This window comes from Buteo buteo, chromosome 10 (genome assembly GCF_964188355.1).
Source record: "Buteo buteo chromosome 10, bButBut1.hap1.1, whole genome shotgun sequence".
Classification (NCBI taxonomy): Eukaryota; Metazoa; Chordata; class Aves; order Accipitriformes; family Accipitridae; genus Buteo; species Buteo buteo.
Window position 1 is genome coordinate 36,835,171 of NC_134180.1, and position 23,468 is coordinate 36,858,638.

The following is a 23,468-nucleotide window of genomic DNA, read 5'->3' on the forward strand; positions in this document are numbered from 1 at the left end:
GTTATTTCCTAAATGAGGCATTAACCTAACGCTGAAGCAGTTCAATTAAAAAATAAATAAAAATAGCATTGACCGGAATATAACCTATTTAGAGTCTGAACCGCCCTCATGCAGTTAATTTTAGAATAGACCCCCCCCTTTTTTGGTGTGTCTCCCCCATCCTCCTGAATTACAGGCCTAATTTGTCACAACGCATACCTCCCTGGATTTAAAAAAGAAAGCAAATTAAGTCTTGAGTAATTACAGTAATTACAGGATCGGATGAACACAAGGTTCAGAGCGCGTGGTGTCTTAGCCCTCAGTTCTCCCCGCGTTTGTCCCTGTCCCTGGGCAGCGCAGTCCGGTGCCTGGGGCAGCAGTTTGCATCGTTGACTCTCAGTCTTTGATGGAGGGAGGCTGAGCCCGTCGGAGGGATGATGCTCTTTGAGAGGAGATACCAGTGAAGCTGCACATCGCAAATGTCACAGTAGACAGCAGAAGCCACCATTTGCATTGCTATATCTTACCCGGATTTGAGACTAAGATGATGTCCTTCCCTTGTCAGCACTGGTGACAGTGAAGACAGGCTGGAAGCCATATCAGAGGCAAATACCTATATAAAAAAAAGCTTGAAGTGCCCAGGTTTTTCTGCTTCCTTTGTCTGCCTGTGCAGTTTTCAGATGAAAACGTGCATTCTTCAGTCCTCAGCCTGCAGATAAACATGCAGGCAGCTTTACTCACATGACCGGTGGCACTGGCGACAATGGGGCTACTGTCCTGCGTGCACTTTGCTAAGCTGGATTCTTATTTGTCATTTTTTGGAAAGGTCTATGTGAGTCTCTGCTGTGAAAATTGGAGTTTCATGTTTCAAGATAGATGTGCTTGTTAAAATTCCAGCCTGCACCTGTGCCTGATAAGCCTTTCTCTGATTAAACCTTTTTGACTCCAGTAAATATCTGAAGACCTTTGTATCTCTGAAGATTGCAAATCCAGGGCTTTATTATTTAAAGAGGTGTCAGTTTGTTAGTGAAAAATACAACTGGAGAATATAGGTCATCACTGGAACCAGTAAATGGTATGTCTTGGGACACTGAGTTTATTAATTGAAGGCAATCCAAATGACAACACGTTGCAGATCGACTGTGCCTGGTTAATGTTGTTGTCATTGCACTCTGTGATACAGTTATTAAATAGGTAAAATATTTTACCTTTTCATATAGAGCCATACACTTACTGCATCTGATTTAATGGAACTATAATTTTAATTATGATTATTACCTTAAATTATAATTAAATTTATGTGGTTTAAATTTACATTTGTGAAAATGGCTGCGTGATGAAAGCAGAAATCAGCTTCGCATTAACAAAAAAAGGTTTTTTAACTGCATCTTAGTATATGCTCAGAGCCGAAGAGTAGCGTGACCTACTTTGCAACAATAACAGAGGAATCAAGCCGGGGTTTTTTGTTGAAGTATCTAAATTGGCCATGAATGCTACCTACTTATTCGTTTGTAAGTATCTTTAAAAATAGCTATTGTATGTATGAAACTTAAGGGTGTCTTTTTTCCTTCTCTTCTTATTTTGATAGATAATTAGCACCATGGAGCCTCAGGTGTCGAATGGCCCTACTTCCAATACAACCAATGGACCCTCCAGCAACAGTAGAAACTGCCCTTCCCCCATGCAGACAGGGGCTGCTACAGATGACAGCAAAACCAACCTCATAGTCAACTATTTACCCCAGAACATGACCCAGGAGGAGTTCAGGAGTCTCTTTGGGAGCATTGGTGAAATCGAATCCTGCAAGCTCGTGAGAGACAAAATTACAGGTAAGCGCTTCATATTGTTGACTTTATGTGCATCAGGGTCAGTTTACATTTGGGGTCAGCAAAACCTCTGTGCTTATATTGCAAGTACTTGGCACAGGGAATACTGCAGATATCCTGGTAAACTTCTTCAGATGGTAAACCTTGTAAGTTTTCAGTGATGCACACTGCATCTAGAACAACTGCACGAAGCCCTTCGTCTTTCAGTCTCCATTAGAGATCAGAGGGGAAGTATGAACATTGCTGGTCTGCATATGTGTTACACACTGTGCAGCTTCTTGCAGCAGAGCTCAGATGATGTCATTACTTTCCTGATCATTCTGAGTTTTATTTGTCATTGACTTAAGTAGTAGGAGGGTAGTCTAAATGGCTTGTAGCCAACTGACTGTTGCCAATTCTGACTATTTTTTTGAACCTCACCATACCTTCGTAAGGTTTTTGCTTATTAACAGCACTGTAAAGTCAAGGTGGTTCTGCATGCCCATCACAGCATTATTTGCCACAGTGTTCTGGAACAGCAGTGGTCTGTAGCTGGGAGTCACTGCTCCGGATTTTATTCGGACATTTGTGGATATTGGTTAACAAACTCTTCCCTGAAAACATTTTAATCTGCCATGATTCTTTTCCGCATGAAGCGACACCCGTTGGTAGGTGCCTTCAGAATACGAAAAGCCTCCCATTAGAGATAGTACCTCAAAGAAGAGAGATGTCTGCGCTATCGCTAGAGGAGGTGTGGACGGGTGCAGATGCACTTAGCCTACTCCATATCCTTGCTGCCGCAGCCAGGAATTCACTGATGCACAAGATGATGATGGGATGAACAATCAGCTTTTATAGCTTGCTTTATAGGTTACTTTTATAGGTTGTGTGTCTACTCGCACCGTAGGTGGGGAACAGCTGAAATTTCACTGCTGTTCAGTGCATCACCAGCGCTGTTATGTTTAGCACGGAGAGCAGCCGCCTTGGGAAGGAAAGGGTTCCAGAAGAGGAGCCGTCTCCTCTCACATGCACTCCTGACAACTTGGGTGCGTGCTCTGTGGAAAGAGGCACCATGTAAAGATGAGCAATTAAGACACAAATTTTCATACCTACTTCCATAACAGCCTGGCAGCTGTTGTATTGGCAGCATTAGGATGATCTGCTTAGTGCTTTAAACATGCAATGCTTCTTTTTTATTTACTTCCTGACATCTAGCAATGTTCTGGTTGAACACAAGGCACATAACAAATAGCAGTAGCTGCAGGGCAGCTCAAGTCCTCAGAAGTGTAGTCCAGCAGAGCTTTCTTTAGCACGTTGACCATGATGTATCTATTTTAATATATCTTCTGATTGGGCCACAGCTTCAGGGGTATTAAAAGGAAGAAGATTGAAAAGTGGAATTGACTTTTATTTATTCTTTACTTTTTTTCTACTTAAAGAAAAACAAATCGCTTATAACCTCCCTCCCCCCAAATTCAATGCAAATAACTGAAGTCCTCCTCTTTTATAAGCATAGCTGGCACAGTATCCCAGTGTGACACACCACCCTTTATCTGCCACCAGACCAGTTTAGCTCCAGACTGTTGTTTTTCTTTTAGTCTGAAAAAAATCTGAGAAACTAAATTGCAGGTTATTTCAGTTATTTCAGACAGATGTGAATACCTAAGCCCCATCTGCAGGAGTCTAGTATGCCTAGCTTGAATTTTGATCATGGCAGGTCCTGTATTTCACGAGTTTTTTGCTTCCCATATCGTTCAAATTCATGGCGATTTCCTTGCAATGTAATTTCAAGACTTCAGATATTCAGTGTTGTTTTCATAGAGAATTGGCCATCTTTGGATGGGGAGCCATTACTTCATCAGCTAGGAACAGTATTCGTTTTGTTTCATTCCATCTCCAAGCTTTTGTCTCTGTATTTGAAGATGTGAGAAATTTGCTATATGATCTTCTGACACATTCTTGGGTCGTTTTTTGCCTATGCTTTTTCTTTCCGTACAAAGTGCATAAATCTTTGATCAGTAAAATAATTTAAAGGAACCATTTAAAAAAAACAAAAAAACCCAAAAAAAACCAAAACAAGAAACTTACACAGATCCTTTGAGAACATCACCCCTAAATGAGGAGCCTAAATGTTGTTTTAAGAAGTGATAAAAGTACAAAAGAACAAAATTTGCAAAAAAAAAATTGTCCCCCAAAGTCTCTGTGCCATTTTTTGAAAACAACTTAATTTGTCAAGGTTTTCAGGCATTGTGCGATATTACTAAATTTTAGGATGTGTGTTCATTCCTCACGTTGAATTCAGAGTTAGTAAATTGAATGCAGCCCTCTGCCAGAAGCAGTCCATGTTTTTAAAGGTTCTTAGAACATTGAGAGTAACAAAATGGAAATGCACTGAGGTCATACACAGCTCATCTTTCCGGATCGTCATGTAAGTGTGTTCTTCATTAGGCTTCTGGGTTTTTATGGGTTTTGGGAGAGCAGGGGTGGAAGTATGCCAGTAGGCTGTTACAGGAATGATTGGCTTTTCAGGGGTTCTCTGCTTTTTTCTTACTAAAAATCAGTGTAGATTTTTTGACAGTGAAAGCCATATTGCAGAAGAAATAGTAAGTTCTTAAGCTACTCTTGCTGAACTGGTGAAGGCGTGAAATAATTTAGGTTTTGTCTGCTTTTGGATTTTTTCATTGTTTCTGTTCAAAGTTTTGTGGTTTTAATAAATCTCAGCTAAGCGTGTGCTGTTGTGGTATGCCTCTAAACAAATGTTGGAGCTCTTTCCATTAAAAATATAGGTTGTCTTCATAGATAAGAAGTTTGTCTCCTTCTGGCTAAGGTAAAATACCGGGTAAATCAAGGAAAGCCAGAATAAAAAGTTAGCTGCAGAGGGAGGTTGCCTCAAGAAAAACAGAAAAGGTCATAAACCAAATCATCATTAAATAGTTACTCCAGCAAAACCATATTAGAAAATCTCGAATGTATTTCTGAAGCTAGATAGGATTGAATTGGTTCCTGTAAAAGATTTGATTTCCCCTGTCCTATTAAGAAATTGCACAGATTTTGTGCAGTAATGTTTAGGATCCCAAAATACTTTTTTCAATGAGTTCAAAGCTAAACAAAGTCTGTTATACATACAGGATCCCTTTGAGAGAATTTATGGACTGAACTCTTTTATTAATTTTAAAATGGATTAAACAATATATGTCAGGAATAATCATCTGCTCCAAGTCTTTTTGCAGTCTTAGAACAGTAGTAGCGTTTTTTAAGAAAATTGATTCGTGATGTTACCCCTCGCTTTGGAAAGACACATGTTTAAACAAGCATATTCCTTTACTAAAAAAATATGCTAATTTGGTAGTACACCGTACTGAGTTGAATAGGAATGACAGCTTCTAAGACAGCCTTTAATTTGGTATTCAAAACCAAAATTGTAAACTTCGGTTTTGTTTGGTAGCTTCTCAGAACAGGCAGGATATACAGTAGCATTTTTAAAAGATGCTAATGACTTGAAAGAGGAGATGGAAGTCAGGCATACATTTTAATTATGGGGGAGGGGTTGCAATAGAAAAATGGTTTTTTTTTCACTGCAGAGATTTTAAGGGAATGAGACAAGGAAAAACAGACTGAAGATGGTTGCCTTCATTTGGCAGGGGTGTTTAATAAAAGCAGAACTTGTGGTTGTAAAGTGTGCTTATTAAATTCTTCATTTACACTACCTAATTAATTCTAGCATTTTAAATTAACAGTGAAACTGGTCCCTGCTGTACCATTTCATAGCTACAGCATATTTCGTCCAACAACCCAGTTGTTCAGGTTTAATCAGCTGCTCTCAAAAAATGAGAAGGAACTTGAGTTTAAAAAAAAAAACTAAATGGCATAAACATTTTAGAGCAGCGTTAGATGAAGGGACGTGACTTCACGGAGGAAGACTACGGCTTCAGATGGATATGAGGCTCAGCGCTTACAAGTGATGCTAAGCTATATAGTGTTGCAGATGCTCTTTATTTCTTATTTTGTCCAAAGCAAGCTAGTGATAAATATCTTGCTGACTTGGGGAAGGAGAGGGCTTGAATTGATCAGAAAATTTTGAGAGAAGAAATGCTGAACTTGTTTTGTCCCATGTTTGAAAACAAAAGATCCAGTCAGCGTAGTGTCCGTCAGAGACACTGTAATTGCTGCTGGCCAAGTGAGTTGTCCTTGTTGACGTAGTTTGTGTGTTGGAGAAGGGAATGTTTGTTATTAATTTTTTTAATTGATTTGGTGGCCTTAGCTGAGCTCTTAAGAATTACATTTTTGTTTCTTTGTAATCTACACAGAAACTTACATCTGTGAGTTGTTGAATGATCGGTATCTAAAATCTTTGGATCTCAAATAATCTTTTGTATCTTACAATGATCCAGGCGCACTGTAAAGCAGGCTGTTTATTGATACAGGATTTCTGTGCATCACTTAACTTATGACAGAGTTTGCATATTCCTGCTGTGTGGTACAATTTGATGTTCTTTGCATGCATAATCAGGAACTTCATTGCTCCTCTGCCCAAAATGCAACTCTGTTCTTAAATTGTTCCTTTTGAATTTGCAATTCCTTTAAGATTACGCACAGAGATTTACATCTTTTGTTTTCATTTCAGGTATTTATAGGACTGGTGCAGACTTAGATTAAAACTGCAGTTCAGAAATAATTGTGGCATTGTAAGTGTAATATAAATATTGATGATCCCAGTGAAAATCCAGGACAGGCAAGCTATTGACTCAAAGCAGTAGCATCTGTGTGTTGTCACATGTTAGGAGAGAAAGAAATACTGTTTTACCTATAGTCCTCTCTAGAAGTTACAGATTGTCCATTTCCTCACTCTTTGGATGTTCAACCATATGATCCAAGAACCAAAGCTTACAAAACGGCAGTCAGAAATAATGCAGCATTATGAGAGAGTACAGGAAAATATCTTCCACGTAACTGGCATTCAATGCTCATTTCTCTGTAGAAACCAGTGAATTCCTAACCTGGAGAGGATGCTCTACCTGTGCTCTCAGCAAGCCATCATGAACCCCTTCTGGTCCAGAAGTATGTCCATGCTACATTAAGTTGGTGTCGTCTGCCCTCTATAAAAGTTATTTTTTCCTGTTTCCCTTTATAACGAGCAGCTTACCAGCACATACCAAAAAGGTGCTGCTGTAAAAAGCAAAGACCCAGATTTTATTTAACCAAGCGTGTTCAGTGAATGATGGTGCTGAACTGGTGTTTCTGTCTGGAACGTGCTGTTCAGAGATTGCATGCTTGGACTTTCCTGAAATTTGGGGCCTAATTAAGCAGCCTTAATTTCAGCATCTGGAATCGGTAACTGTTTTGAAAGTAGTGGATGGAGAAGGTCTGTATCCTCAGGAGCAGAAGCCATAAGTTGCACGCTGTGATGGTGACCCTAGGAGGCAGGAGGGGAGGAAGCCAGGTATGATCACGTTCCCCAACAGTATGGCTCTCCAGGCGGGAAGCTCTTCAATCTGATGGCAAGTGCGCAGTAGCAGGAAAACACTACTTAAGTTTAGTAAGGAAAACAGGCATCTTCTAGTATTGGCCCAGTGTTTGCAGCAGGCAACAGCTAAGCTTTATATATATTAACGGGAGGTTTTGATACCTGATAGAGTAGATGAGCGAGAGGTCATGGTGTCTATCTTGGGATCGAAGGGGGACTCTGAAAGCTCATCATAATGGAAAGACACAAAGCAAAAACAGGATTAATGGTTAAATTTAGAGGGAAAAGGCCTTTTGGTAATACAGTTCATGACAATAGGTAACCATTGCGTGATTAAGTCTATGTTTGAAAGACTCAGGCTGGAAATTGCAGAGATGTTAGTAAAATTGTGCTAGATGTTAGAAAAATATTTATTTTCATTCAAAGGAAATGGTTCACATCTATTTATGTTTAGAACCTGCAGATAAAACATGTATTCACTGCAGATTTCACATAACAAAGGCTACCAGTGTTTTGTATATGTTTTCTCTAGGAATTTTTATCAACTGGCATACCAAAAGTGTTTCCTATTGGAAGAAAAAAATGACCCATATGCAGATAAATATAGCTTACTGTGAAACCCAGCATTAAGTTACCTGATCCTAAATGACTGAAAGTCTAATCTGAGCATAAACTTGTTCTACATTTGATGTCCAATTCACTGATTGTGCTTTGCAAGTGCCTTCCATTTTGAGATATTACTAGTTCCAGCGGTTTTCCCCACTTAAAATACATTAAACAGATAGGATTATAGAATGTAGGGATTATGTTAGATAAGACTTCTAAACTCTTTAGAAAGTATGTAAACACTCATGCCTCATGGCATAAGCCCACCTAATAACAGGGTTTAGGAGAAAAATACCTTGTAGAGGTAGTTTATTCCCTTGTTGACTTGGAAGGGGTTTTTAGTAATTCTCTGTAAAGCAATGGTAACTAGTCACTGATCTCTGATCATTTATTTGGTACAGATCTTGTTAGACTAGACTGAGCGTTAGCAGCAGTTGCTTTGCTCCAGTAGTAGATGAGAATTAACACAATCCTTCAGAACAGAAAAAAAACAAAACCAAACTTATGTACTGTAGTGTTCACCATTTACAAAGTGAACATAATTCTGGCATTTGGTTTGATTGCATTTGAAGGCCATATTCAGTAGTGCCCTTCAAATTGGCTATATAGGGAATCTCTGTAAGAAGCAGTGCGGTTTTCTACATTTGACTTCCTTGAAAGCAAAAGACTTAATATTTGCTGAAATAAGAAAAATATTTATGCAGCAGAGTACTCTGCTAGAGTGCTTTTGTCGGAAAAATAATACCAAATGAACATTAGTTTTTTTAGGAAGTGACTTGTAGATTGGCCTTACTGTATTTTAGTAGGTACAGGACATTTGTATGATGGGAGTTATTTCTTTGTGTTGAGTGCATGGTCAAAATGCAGTGAGGAAAGAGTGGTAAGATAGAGTAGTACAACTAGAGCTGAAAGTCAAGTGCCCAGAAAAGCAGAAGTCTAAAATAACGTGGTTTTGGAGTTGGGGGGGGGGGGGGGGGGGAAGGATTCTTTTTGTGAATCAGATGGAATACAGAGCATGCTTCAATTTTTGGTTATAAACTTTGTCTGGTACCTCCAATTGCATGCAGAGAATAAAATACTAGAAAACATGAAAAAACAAACATGTTTCAGAGGTTTCTAAACAAAATCTAGAATTATTTTTTTAAAAGACTAAATATATAGCTCAATGTCATTAAAGACCTTTGATAAGTTGATCTTAATTTGGTAGCCTAGTTATTTTATTCTTTTAGCTTATTTCCTGAAGTGTATTCTGTTCTTGAGCAGAGAGAAACCTAATTTCAGTGTTGCATATCCTATTCTAAGGGCTGCAGATTTAAGACAATCCCCAAATATTGATTATCTAAATGAGCATTTGCATTAAGTATTTGAACTAAATTCATTAGTACTGTGGGGGAGGGAACACAGGAACAGTAGTGAGTGTCTTTTAGTGCTGGATTTCTAAAATGTGTTTGGTATGGTTTGATGTCTGTTCTAAATGCTGAGGAAAACGGTCAAATTTGCATCCGTCATTTTCTTTATCGTCTCTCTGCAGTCGTCTGGTGCATACTCTGCGCCAGCGAACAAAAGAATTTTGATTTCTTGATTATTGGAAAAAAGCAATTGAAATGAGTGTTGGGGCAAGTAGGCATGACCCTTGTGCTGTGAAAGAGCTTTCTAATTAACTTCTGCAGTTTCAATCCTGAGCTTGTTCTGAAGTGTATTAAATGCCTTTAATGCATATTTAGTTTATTCTTCACAGTGTTAACTGCTTGGTTTGAGTAAATAACACCACCTTCCCATCAAGTCTAGTGAGGAAGGATAAGTGGTATGGCTTTCTGCAACAGCACAAGCACACCCATGTCTACCAAATCATGACTTCCAGTTATAAGGTTATTTATGAGGCTTTTCAGTGTGTCTGCTGACCTTCTAGTCTGAGGCTTTTTTCCATCCTTCCTATCATCTGCATTGAAGATAACTGTCTGCCAGGGAACAGCCAGGTGATGCAGCTGTGTTGGTGGAGCCCTCTATTTGATGACAGTCCACCCTTAGCCTCCAGTTGTCTGTCCTTCTTCCCTCGTTCTGTTCTTCCCTCTAGAAGCACACACCCCATGCATCAGCACTCGTGCACAGCTTCTTCTGGCTGTAACCCTTTTTCTTTCCTTTTAGCCCAAGGAGGACAAGGAGGAAGGGAGGAAAGGAATGAGAGAGTTCCAGGAAAGCTCTGGGAGATTGGCAGCAGTGTCCACTAATGGTGCACTACCTTCCAGATGAGGCAGGGTCTTTTGGGGCAGCAGTAGACAGCACAACAAGATGTCTGTCAGGGCTCTGAAGCTGACTTTGCCAGCATTCATCCATTCCCTGCTACTCAAGACCTTCTGCCCTTCAGCCATGCCAACGAGCAGCATGGCTGCGCTGCGGCTGTCAACTCTGCCTGTCTCCCCAGGGCTCTTGCTAGACAACTTGTCCAAGAGCAAAAGTGACTTGTGTAAAACCAGTCTAAATAGTTTTGAAAGTGGTCAACCTTCTGATCTCTCTTTTCACAAGATTTGTTTTTTACCAATGCTGTATTAGGAGCTGCTTCTTGGCTTTAAGATGGCGTTTAGTAAACTTGTGACGAGGATTATTTGACCTGCCTGCAGTACCTGTTTCTCAGACTTGGTGAGCCAGGATGTTCTTGCCTCTTCTCTGTTGCAGAGCTGATTCATCATCACTTGACTTCCCAGCATGCAGGTGTTTTTCTGTAATGCCAGAAGAGCCCTGCAAGATCACCTTTACCTTGACTTCTGGGAATAGTCAACCTGAGACCTTCAGATCAGTATTGGGATCTGCTGCCTGTGGGAGTGGATGTCCTTGGCACTCCTATTTTTTTTCCTCTGTTTTCTGCTAGCTCAGTTTATGTGCAGTCCCTATACTGATGTAACAAAGTACCTCTTGAGACTCCATCCACTTGGACCCCATCCTTCATAACTTCTTTGCTTTTGAGGTTATTCTGACTGACTTTAGCAAGGACCCATTTACATGATCAAGCCAACCTGTTTTCTATCTGTTTGTCAAGTGAGATTGCCATCTGTAGAGGGCAAAGTTCCTTTGGGGATATCTACTGCATGGAGGTCTTGCCTGGCCTTAATTCCTTTCCTTCTCCTTTGCTTCCAGAAAACTTCAAAGGTTCGATCCCAATACTTTGAGACTTAGGGTATCATCTTAATTTTACTTACGGTTAAGAGGCATTAATTTCTGGTTATGTTATGTTGTTACATCCAAGAAGAGATGGAGAGAGGGATTTACCACTGTTTCCTACACCTGCACATCCTTAATGCTGCGCACCATCTATTCTTTTCTCCTGTTTAATGGATAGTTTCCCTTGCTGCCTCAACTGGGAGTCCCAACAACCTTTGTATGCAGCTCACTGGCAGTTGCGTGCTTATAGTCAGCACTGGTAACCAACCTTCTCAGTAATGTGTCAGCTATTGGCAGTTGCTCTGATGCTCAGCCTTTGCCAACAGACAAGCATACATCTTTGGATTTCAAAAGCATCCTACTTCATGTCCTATGCTTGGTTCCTGCAGCGGTCATTGATAGGGTACTGCAGCCTCTGACTTCTTAAACCATTTGTGGTACAGCCTGGGTCTTGTTCAGGCCCTTGTGCATCTCTGCATGCCTGTTTAGACAGGTTTTGCCCAGATGCCATGTTTCCCATTTCTCTGATGCCACAATGCCACGGTCCCTGTCATCCTTGTGAGATTTTGATTCTAAAAAGAGTAGAGAAAGAGGGGAAGAAAGCATCATGTCGCTGAAGTCCAAGTCCATTTCTTTGACTTTCCTCACTGTCTCTGCTTTGGCTGACTCACTGCTGGGGTTTGTTGGACATAACTGCTGTTTTCCATTCTTCCTGAGCATGATCTGTCAGTGATTTTGCGGATGTTCCTACTTGTCCCTGCTAGGAATTTCAGTGCAAGTTACTGACTTGCAGGTGCTGCTGGAGACAGGATATTGGGCTAGGCAGACCTCTGCTCTGACCCAGTACTGCTGTTCTTATGACTCTCACAGCATCTGTTTAATCAGTGGAATATATCAGCTTGGGGGGGACACTGAATGTTTTTATTACTTTTATTCACAAGAGCCCAGACTGGGGTTTTTTTCTTTTCAGTTAGATGGTTTTTAAGGGGTGTTGCAAAAGCAGATGGACAAAAAGCTGCGTCATACTCACCTGCAAGCAAACAAATGGCAGCATTGCCAGTATGATTAATTGTTGCTGTACTAGAGGGGCTGCTGTTTCTGTGGTAGAAGGTCTAATGTGCCTGCTGCCCTACACAGACAATTGTTTGTGCTCACGCAGATTTTAAAGCACCTTAAATTAGATATCAACAGGCTTCCTCTTGCTACAGCGTTCTAGGACCCACAAAATGAGACTGCCTTCCTCTTCCTTAGGATGCTGTTGGTTAGATGTGGAGGGTGTTTTGACTTTCCCTGTTGTGAGGATGGTAGGTAGGGCATGAGAAGATAGGACATGTAACAAGGAAGAAGTATTCTCCAGCAGTTCCTTTTTTAGACTCCTCTGTTCTTCTATGTGCTGTATCTGTGTCATTTCTATTTACCAATGCATCTCTTTCTCCTATTTCTCTACTTTTTTTAAAATACTTTCCTGCTCTGGAAGCCACTTTGTCTTAAACCAAAAAAACCCAACCCCAAACATGAACAGCTTGGGAGCTTGACTGATAACATTTTTTTTCCCCATATGCTTTCCACTACACTGTAATAGCTACTTTGCTGCCTTGATTTTGTCTGTTGGTAGCATTGTGGTACTTACTTGCTCCAGCTTAGGTATGTTTAGGTACTTTGCCAAACTGGAAACAAAAGGAGAAATATGTATGTTTTCCCTCTCTGTTTACCACCTACATGTTTAATATTGTGAAAAGCCTTTTCTACAAGAGTTGTGCATCATAAAACCTGCCCTGTTTTCAGTGGTGGTCAGCCAGCAAGAATGGCTTCTAGTCATGACATCCACACCATACATCCAGTGCCATACATGTGGATAGTGTCATAGGAGAAGGTGCTGGCTGATACAGGTGAAATTTACCACCTTTAAAAGGAAAAGATTTGCTTTTCAGTCTGGAGGAAATTCGAGGAGCATATTCATGCTGATACTCTTCTCAACAAAATTAGCAAAACATTTAAGGGATAGAACTAAGTACGTGCACAACAACAAAGTCATAATATTTTCTACTTTAAGCAGTTTTCCTTTTCATTACCTCTATTACCTGCAAGTACCTAAAAGGAATTTTATAAACATTTGAAACATACTTAAATTCCTGCTCTTGTTTTAAAGTTCTTGAAAGTTTGCTGTTAAAGCTGAAGCAAATTTAAGTAGGCTCACTGCAGTCTAAGTATTGATGGATAGCAAAATTTTTATAGGTAGCACATTTTGGAATATGATAAAGTGGCTCTACTTTTCTCAGCATCTTTCCAGATGCTGTGTAAAGTAATCTACGGAAATCTAACTATTACAGATTAACCTTCTTAGCTGTCAGGTTGCAGCTTTTATTTATGTTTTCGCTGATCAGATTAAAAATGCTGCAGACACAGGTTGTGTTGTTAATATTAAATTTTGTATTCCGGTCTGTAATAAATTACTTTCCTCTTTGCACTGGAAAAACTGGTTAGTAGAGCTCAAAGGGAGTTTAATTAGTAGGCTGTTTGAGACAGAATAGGTATTCCGAGTCATCGTTCAGAATTACTGTGAAATTTCTTAGTGTTGTGGTGGCTTTTGTTTTTTGTTGTCTGATAGAGGCTGAGGTACAGAACCTTAAATGTTGCTGAATTAAATCATTTAATGACAAAATTACCAGGGCTTTTCGAATTTGCAGTCAACCAGGTTTCAGATATTGCTGCTGCAGTATATTGTTATGTCCTACTTAATATTCTTGTTTTGCAAAACAAACTCTTGTTTTTCTCCAGTTTTATGTGCCTCTGCCGTTTCCTTTAGACTGGAAGTGTTACTGCCACTGTTTCTACATAAAATGCTTCCAGGCTTGATGATGTACTGGGTTTTCATATCTTAGCTGTGCCTTGTCTTTCCTGATTCCTCTGCTTGCATAGTTCTTCTGAGTGAGAGAGCATGTTCTTGGCCTCTTAACAAAAATATCTGTCCTGTAAACCAAGTTGCATGTTACTTATATTAAGCCACAGCTGACTTTTCACTCTGCCTGTGCAGTTCTTTGACCCATCACGAAGGTGGGAGTCTTGGTCAGTGCACAGGCTCTATTGTGGTTCTGTCCTTCTACCTTTCTTTTCCCCATCACTCCACCACTCACTGTCATCATCTCTTAGAATAGTGGGTTTTCTCATAAGCTTTGACTCTGGGTGCCTGGCATCGTGCTTTTGTGCAAAGGTTTGGTGCTGTGCTCTGTGATCTGAACTTACTGTCCCTCTGAAGCCTGACCAGTGAAAAATCACTCCGTTTGTTTTGGTTTGCTTTCAATTTCTGCTCCGTTGTTCAGTATTAATTTTTTTAGTTGCCTTCCACTTTCATCTAAATTTCAGAAATACCAGTGTTTGGGATGGGATGCAGAAAGGGAAGATAAGTCTGCTATAATGAGGCATGTACCTCTTCCATGACTTACTGGTTCCCATTGTTGGAGTGCCTTTTCTCCTTGGTTTCAGACCATGTAATTTTTTTACCCTCTTCTTAATTTCGTCTTCTCTTATGGGTAACAGTGTTAAGTAGCACACTTAATATTTCATTTCCAGTCATAGTCTTTACACACTTGAAGTATCTGTAGGCTTTTGCATCTCCTTTTAGTCACAATTTAACCAAAGGCTACCATATTTTAATGTTTTAACACCGGACCCTTCTAATCTTGCATCTTAAGTCGCTGTCAAGCCTTAAGTCATTCTTGATTAAAAACCTGGTCGTTGCTGAAAATTTCCCTTCAGTTTGTTGCTTTGCGTAGCTCCAGTACATAACTTTCCTGTTATAGCTGAGTGCAGTCTTTACCATTCTTTATGTACTGCTGGTCCAGCAATGCTGTATCCCCTCTCCATGATGTGACATCACCTATTTGGGATGTGAAAGGCTTCCTACGACATATTGTGTGCTTTATGTATTGCAGTGACTTCTTTAATTCCTCTTGCAGTTTTCTTTCCATGCTGCTACTTACCATTTTTTATGTGCTGGTATGTCTTTCATTTTTTTCTGGGTTTATTTGTTTTCACTTTTTCTTACTAAGTATTGTTTTAACTCAGCCTGTTTGTTTCTAATGTCTGCATTCTTGTGTTTATTTCGTCTCTTCTTCAGCATTGAATTTACTGTTCAGGATAGACAAGTCATGGCTGTTTCTTGTCCATTCATGCCTGTCCCCAGAACACTGGATTTTTATAGTACAGTCCCTGTTCTGTTCTGGGACAAAGCGGGGAGGAGTGCAGCCTTGCTCTTCTCAGAACAGCTGCTAATTCAGAGGCTGTGTGCTCCTTGAAGGAAGGGGGAGGAGAAGATGAAAAGAAGGGAAGCAAGAGATGTCAACTGGAGGGGGCTGGGGGGAATCCAAATATTTGTTCAGAAATGGAACTCAATTGTCTTACATATGTCAGGAGCAGTAGCTTCTGCAAATGTACTTAATCAGTTGCTTGCAGTAGTATGAACGCACTAATGCTTGAAATCCAGTTTTACATTTAAAGAAACTTGATAAAAGCAGGAAAACAAAAAAGGAGGATAATATATTCTGCAGCATGAAATGTGCGTGGTGTTTACAAGATATCTCCAGCCCAGCACAACTCAGTGGTCGAATGATAAGGTTAATGTTTTAGGGTGGGGGAGACAAAGATTTAGATCCCTGTTCTAGCGACTCTGTTACTCTGTCCAAGTTCACCCTGGAAATCTTGATGCCTTTCAGTTTCTTTTCTCCAAAATAGGAATAAAAGTGCTTTTCTCAGTGGTGTTTGTGAGGAAAGGTGCGTTACAGAGATAAAATGCTTCCATGCTACAGTAACGGGAAGCGCAGAAGACTCCAGCCAAGTCAGCAGCATCTGTCTCAAACTGCCACTTAAGCTTTGCATGCAGATTAGCCCACTTCCTGAACTACAGTAATTACACAGCTGACTTTGTTAAAACTCTGTGTAGTATGCAGGTAAGAGCAAAGTCTTGTTTCAGGTGAGATGCAGAACATCTGAAATGCTAGAAGCTGTTAAGAGACTGTAAGGCACTATTTGCAAGAGTAAGCATGTTTTATGTAGCTGGTATGGTCGAGTTTAAAATGGAGTAATTGTATGTGTTTGAAAGTCCTCTTCAGATTTCTGTGGGAGTAGGATTTTCAGAAGGATCTAGTAGTGCTGGGTAGCAGCAGGCTCTCTCAAAGCATGCTCCATCTTGTTCTGTTTTCTGGGTGGATGTGATGGGGGTATTCCAGAGTGAGAATCACTATTGTGTCTAATTTTGAGGGATAGCAGCTACTGTCAATTGGTATTTAATTTACATGAGAACTGCTAGTGCTTCAGCATCTCTGAAAATCAAGACACTAAATTATAATGTCTTGCATTAAGGGATTTGTCAAAACTACAGAGGAAGGCAAAACTTGTGTCATCTCCTCTGACACTGCCTGGTGAAGTCAAGCTTTCTAACTCAGCAAGGTGCTGGTTGAATGATGTTGCTTTCCATTGTGGGGAGCTTGCAGTTGGTTTTGGGGGGTCTTGCTTTGAGGTGACCGTGTTCAGGTCCTGGTGGTTCTATTCCAGTCAGAGATGTGGAGGTCCAGGGGTCCCAGTTACCTCACTAGCACTAATAATCTCATTGCTTTAGCTACATTTTTACGTTTTGTTTCACATTTTGGGCAACACTTTTTTTTTATTCCCCTTTTATTTTTCTAGGCTTGTTGTCATGGTATCTGGCATTTCCCATTCAGATATTAAAATTGAGTGAGTGGTGTCTGTATGTCTGGTTCATTTTCCCTCTCTTACCCTCTCCCCGAGGGAGAGTTTTACGTGGGATGTAGCACACTGTTTGCCAGGGCTTCCTTTGGGCAATTTTTTTTTAATCACATAGCAGCGTCTCTGTTGGAGAAGGCCTGGTGCAAAGAAGCCCCTTCCCCTTAGACTGAAGTTTATTAAATCCTATGTGTGTAGAGCTCTCATGGGAGCTCATTGTGCAACTTGTGACTCCCCCCAAGCCCCCCAAAAAGGCCTGCCTCCTGCACAAATGAGCTTTTATCCGAGTCTCTCTGGCATTGCGAGAAATTAAGGCAGTGATAGGAATTTTCTCCCTGCAGGTTTCCTATGGGGAGGGCCCAGCCTTTGCTACTTGGGGATTAGGGCTCTGATGCCTTAGGGGAAGAGTTTGCTTGAGGAATCTTGTCTTATCTGAGCAGGTTTGTGTCAGCATGTATGCCTTTACAGGTGCTCCAGCAAGAGCTAGGTGTCCGCCTGTGGAACACACAGGGATTTTCCCTGAGGTTTGGGTTTAGATTTGCTTATTTATTAGTTATGAAGCTACAAACATGTTTTTTAGGAGGGTATCTGTTATAAGGATATCGCAGTGCAAGTCTGGAACCTGGTTTTCCTCTCCAGTAGCATCTTAAGAAGGATCTATTGACACTCAAATTTTGCTGATGGCTGTTTTTAACCAAGGATAAGTTGTGCTTCCTAATTGTAGGTGTACTGTAGCAGCAAAGCCTATCTGGGGCTCTAGACTGGATTGCATTTAAATACAGCTGACTTTTCCCAGTCTAGAAGGGGGATCTTCTTAAAAGAGCTAACAAGGGCACCTGAAATACAGTAATTTGATAGAAGATTCCCAAACAAAACTTGTACCCAGTCACCTTCCTGCAAAAGGCAAAAACCAAGCTATTTACTACTCATCCTTCTCTCATTTTTGCTTTGAGGACTACATGTTTTTCCCCTAAATTCTTGCAAAAGTAATAGTTATATTGTAATAGGAGGATGATGCTTTCTTGCTGTTCATGGACAACATGTATTAAATCCTAGTCTGAACAAATATAAGGAGCCTGTATTCTAAATAAGCTATAGACTAAATGGATGCTGTGATAAAGAGCTGCGCTAAGCACTGAACAAGTTACCTTCAAAGTTGCATTACAGTTAATTGTCACAGTGACAGCCTTAGCTTAATTGTTTGGTCGTAGGAGCGCTGTGTGCAGAAGCTGATTCTCTCCTGGTTTGCTTCTCCTGCGACTGCAGTGTGCATCACTGGGGTGACAGTAGATGCTTCTCCTCCGTAAAGGGATGGAGGATGAATGAGACTGATGTTACTGATACAAAAAAGCTTCAGACAAGGAGCAGGGTTTGAACTGGTCTCATGATCAGATCTCATTTTCCCTTGATCTGAATCTTCTCTCCATAGCTTACTTCCTTTTTTAGGTAAACAGCTCTATTTGTTGGTAACTGTCATAAAATAAAAAAAAAATGAAGCACGCAATTCACTTGACCCTCTTTGTACATTTTGAATGTATCTTCTCAAGGGTATTTATGTAACCTCTGAAAGCCCCTACTTCATACAGCTTTTCATACAAGTTGCAGTCATTCTTTGTCCTTCCAGGAGTATCTTTACAACACTTCTGAAATGGTTTGGAGGCTCACAGGATTGTGCTCTGAAATGGGACTACCAGCTGGAGCAGGGCTTGCCTTGAACGTCAATAAGTCTCTTCTGTTACTGTTATTTAGAAGATGGAAAGCATGACGAGTCTTTCTCTTGCCCATCTCTCTCTTGCTGCTTTCCTTGCCAGCCATCCATAGGTGGCATTTATTAGGAATATCCCCAGTTTGAGAATCATCGGGGAAGGTTGAAGAGCATGTGCAGGTCTGCTTGGAAGAGCCGCAGGTGGGCAGCAAGTTGACCTCAGCCACTTCGACAGAGAGATTACCCTGGCACCAGTTTCTTCCCTAAATGTTCACTGAGGTTAGAACAGGCAAAAAACTGGAGCCGGGAGAATTCATGGCGAGCATTATTTCATCTTTTGGTCCCAAACCTGGAGTGACTGAAGGCTGTTACCGTCTGACGGCTTCTGCTTGGCTAATACAAGATGAGCTGTCAGACGTGGCCTACTTCTGAAGGAAGGGATTGTGTCAGAGAAAAGCATCCGCGCTCAGCGGTGTTCGTGTTATGGCTGTCAGGCAGACAGCTTTAATTAGGTTTTACATTTGGGCAGGGGACAACAAAACCATGATTTAAGGCAGTGTGCATTGTTGCTGTCCCAGTACATGCTTGTTTTCATGAGTGACTGTTTATAGTGGGGGCCATAGTCCTTTAACGTGGCTTTGCGTTCCAGAGTAATTTATTTTCAAGAAAGAAGAGTGTTTTTAAAACTTTTTTAACTTATCTGGTCACAAGTGAGCAATTCAAAGTTGTAGTCTTCTCTACATTGCTTTTAGAATAGTCTCCAGCAATAGGAAGGCTTCAAACTTGTCAGAGAAAGTAGTTTCCTTCTACTTTCCTTGTGGGAATGATTGCAGTAGGAGCTGTATGGAGAACAAGCAGCAGGAACAGCCTATTTGTAGAGCTTCAGAGTAGAAGAGGTTATTGAGCACTTAACGCATCTTGCCAAAACCTTCCCTGGTTTAATTCCTGCTTGAGCTAGAGCATAGCTTTCAGGGAAAAAATCTGAACTTTCAGAATTCGCAGTGGTAGAAGAGCTGACAAAATGCTTGGTAGGTAGTTAAAATAATCAGTTGCCTTCAATGTCAAAAACAGAACAAGCCTTCCCCAGGAAAACAGCTTTTGCTTTTGTTTCTAGTCTGGTTTCTCTTACTTCAACTGTCAAGCAGTGGGACTGGAAATACATAACTCCATGTTTTATCGGCTGGATAGACATTATTAAAAAAGAATAAAAATCAATCTGTACTTCAGATGAGTACTAATGTAGTACTGTTAAGGTTCAACTTAACATTTTTTGATCAGGTAGACAGATTGACCCCCATCTTTCAACTGAAAGAGTTTTTCTATGCTATAGTCTGTTCTCACAGCACCATTGCCAAGGCACTGGTATCTTCCTTGGAGCACGTACACCAGGACTGGGCATGGCACTTCGGCAGCGAAGCACACAGCCAGATCAGAAGGAGCGATTTTTTTTTTTTTCTTTCGCGTTTTGAGTGTGTGGCTTTTGTGCCAAGAAGAATTGTTTTAACCCTGTTGGCAGTATTGCAGACCTGAGATGTGGTTGGTTATCTGTCACGCTGTATCAGAGTCCTTCATTTCCCATTTGGATACTATGCCAAAGTTAACTTGGTTTGTCTGATGTAGTCTTGGGTTTGTGCTATTTAAATGTACGTATTTGTAGTTTATTGAGGAGCTTAAATTGCTTTGCACCTTCGCTCTGTCCTCTTTGTTCTTATCCTCTCATACTGTCTTTCTGCAGTTGATCTTCAGGAGCAAGGAGTTTGGCTTTTTCCACTCATCGATGGAAATCAACAGTGTAGGGCCAAGATCTGTTTCCTGAGAGAGACCTGTAGGAAAACATCTTTCTGGTGATTTCCTATTCACAATTCCCAGTTAGAGATCTGTTGGCTGATTATTTTTTTTAATCCATTTAATGTGTGGCATGTTAATTTTGTTTTAGTCAATTAATAAGCAGTACCAAATCAAGTGCTTTATAGAAGACCAAGTATATCAATGCTATTAAATCGACATTCTTAAAATTTGTAAGTCAAACTTGTAAGCTCATCAAGAAGGATGTCAGTTTAGTTTGACAGAATCTATTTTCCATAGACCTAATTTGATTGACATTGATTTTATTACCACTCTCTAATTCTTTATTATTAGAGTCCAGTATCGAATATTCTGTAATTTTGCCTTGCTCAGCATTAGACTGATGGACCCGTAACTGCTTGGGTCATCCAGTCCTCCTTTTTTGAATTTCAGTGCAAAATTGTCTTTCCTCCAGGCTCCTGGAATTTGTTCAGTGCTGTAAAAATTGCTGAAAATCACAAGAGCGCCATTTGCCCCTTTTTTGGAGTCTTTTCTGTGCAAGTAATCCAGATAATTCCATTTAAATGTGTAATTTTAGGAGCTCCTGTTTAACATCCACCTGGGTTGCTAGTTAGTACTTCATATAACTTCTTCAGGTGTACATAACACATCTGTTCTCTCTGTACTGTTACTATTGCTATCTGCTAATGAGTCAGCATGAGTGTTAGGGGATTTTTTTTCTGTAATCTAAAAAAAAAAAAAGCTTTTGTTATTCTGACCTTTATTAGCCAGAGATTTTTTCCTGTTTCCTATGATTTTTGTTTTCTAACTTACTTTGGTTTCTATCTGTTTTCCCTTTATCTCTTAATTTAAATATGGGATTGGCCAAAGCAGACTGGCTTACAAAGGAAGTAAAGGCAGGTACAGTTCTCTGGCACTATTTTATAATTGCAGGTTTTGGGGTGTATGGATAAATGTTATAAACAGGGTATACTGATTTTTTTCCATATTCCTTCTCATGGTTTGTTTTAATCTTGGTGATTTTCAGCTCTGTGAAATGGAGCCTTCTAAAATATGAAATATGTACATTACCAGCTTGGGCTGGCTTTGCATGTGGGTTTTGGCTGGTTTTGGGGTTTTTTTTAAGACTGTCAAGTCCTTGATAACTTTTAACCCTGTTATTGCTCACTTTTAGACCTATTCTTTACCAGATCACAGGAGGTCCTCTATGCGTTTTCTGCAAGCTAGATAAAACATTCAGAAAGAGTAATGGTAATAGCAATATAACAAGGTGTTTGTTTAGGATCATCTAGAAATATCTCTTGCCTGCCCTACTGAATCGCAGCATGCGATGAACTATTGGATTCCAAATCACAGAAAATATTTACTATTTACGGTGCTGTTCCTGGGAAGTGTAGCATGGGAATGAACTTCAGTGTCTGTGTGGGATCCTGCTGAGAGGTCCAGCTGCTTGCTTCGTGCTGCCAGATTGCGTCCAAAGAAATGTTACCCTTTTCGAGTACATGCAATAAGAGTACATGATGGAAAAAAAAAACTAGAGTTCATATACTGCTTCACCATATTCTGTTACAAATCCTTCTCTTCTTTTTCTACCAGTAACAATTTTTAGTTCTTTCATATCTAGAGTCTGTGTTTTGTCTGACATAAGGTTTATTGCTCTTGAGAGTAATTTGAAAATAATATTTTTAGCTGGATATATAACTTTTTTGGATTCTTAGCTATAAATGTTTAGCACACTAAAACTTTATGATGTCTGCCAGCAGTTGTAAAGCTTTTCACAAATTATTTTTTTCTGGGTTTATTTTCTTTCAGTTTTTTGAGATATTTGGGGCAGGGGGCCAGGGGGATGGTGTCTGTCTTCATTAAATGATGGTGTTTAGGGAAGATGCTTGAAAATACAAAATAAACCGAACCAAATATACCCCTGAAGTGGCAAGTTCTTAACTGAAAGATTTTCTCCCTGCAGCTTCACTGGTACAAAGTGGGGTGTATGGCAGAAAGCAGCAATGTGAATTTACTGATTGAAACAACTGTACCAAGATTTCAGTGGGTGCAAAGGGTGTGGCGTTTGAGGTTTTTTAAGATAAGAGGGGCTTTTTCTTGAATTAGCAGAAATTCAGTACCTGGAATGCTGAGTAGACCCACCCTTTTTTGTGAGAATATAATACAGCCGATATAGCAATTAATGTATTTGATCTGAAATCATAACTAATAGCTTATGAGTAACAGGCCTTAAATGCTATTACAAGTTTTATATATTTCATGATGTTCAGGAGTACATACTAAAAAGAAATTATGTTTCTGTGTACGTATTATTCTAAGCAAAATTGTATGACAGTGTAATTGTTTTCTTTAAGCCAGGTTCTGCAGGCATGCCTGCGGACAGGTTTGTTCGTGTTGGTAATCCTTACCCTTCACTTTGGAGAAAATACTTGTTTATGTTTCCAGTTGGTAGTGGGAGTCAGAGATGATGATATCTAAATAACTTGAATAATGTTATTGGAGAACTCCAAGGAAAGGAGTGAATGGTCTATGAAATTTTCATACCATTCTTTTCTTATATTGCCATTATTTCCCTTCACTTACAGCTTCTGTTGTCTGCGTGTTTGTTCTCCTTGGTCTCTTCCTTGCAGAAGTATTTACAGAAGTGAGAACGTTCCTGTGAGAGGTTATTAAAAATTACGGTATATATCGTAGAGGTTGGTCAGTCCATGTGCCTTGACAAGACCAGTGGCTGGACATGGAAACCCATGTTCAGACAGACAGATAAGACATAAATCCCAGGGCCTTGCGTCAGCTACTCCTGTTATCTGTGTACCTCTGAAGGTTGATAGATGGTTAACGGGAAAAGTAGGGACACAAACAAGGCTTATCCAAGCCCTGATCCTTGTGTCTCCCTTCCTCTGTAAAAAGAGATTCATTTCCTAGAGAATAGCTTTTTTCTGCCTCGAACTTTTTAGGATTAAATATATTAAGGATATGATATGTTTAGAGGCACAGGGATCGGGACTGTATAAAATGTCTCATTTAGACAAGAAGAGGAAGGCATGGCATGGCAAGTATCTTTACAGTATTTCTGCTCCAGGCTTTGTGCTCAGTCAGACTTCAGCTCATTCTTGGTTAATGTTGTGTAACTTGGGTAAGAGTATTTTTGTTGAGACTAATTCAGCTCTCCAGGAAGACTGGATATGTTTTTATACATTATTTT

At 40.0% G+C, this 23,468-nt stretch overlaps 1 protein-coding gene across 5 annotated transcripts in view; it reads left to right on the top strand.

Moving 5' to 3' along the window:
* Positions 1-23,468, top strand: part of ELAVL4 (ELAV like RNA binding protein 4) — a 63,520-nt gene that overhangs the window by 20,646 nt on the left and 19,406 nt on the right. For 3 of the 5 annotated variants that reach the window (XM_075037611.1, XM_075037609.1, XM_075037610.1), the window contains exon 2: positions 1,568-1,808. In XM_075037611.1, the coding sequence (XP_074893712.1) occupies positions 1,568-1,808 (241 nt within the window). Of the gene's footprint in view, positions 1-1,567; positions 1,809-23,468 lie in introns of those variants that run through there. The other 2 variants (XM_075037612.1, XM_075037613.1) reach the window with 1 other exon arrangement.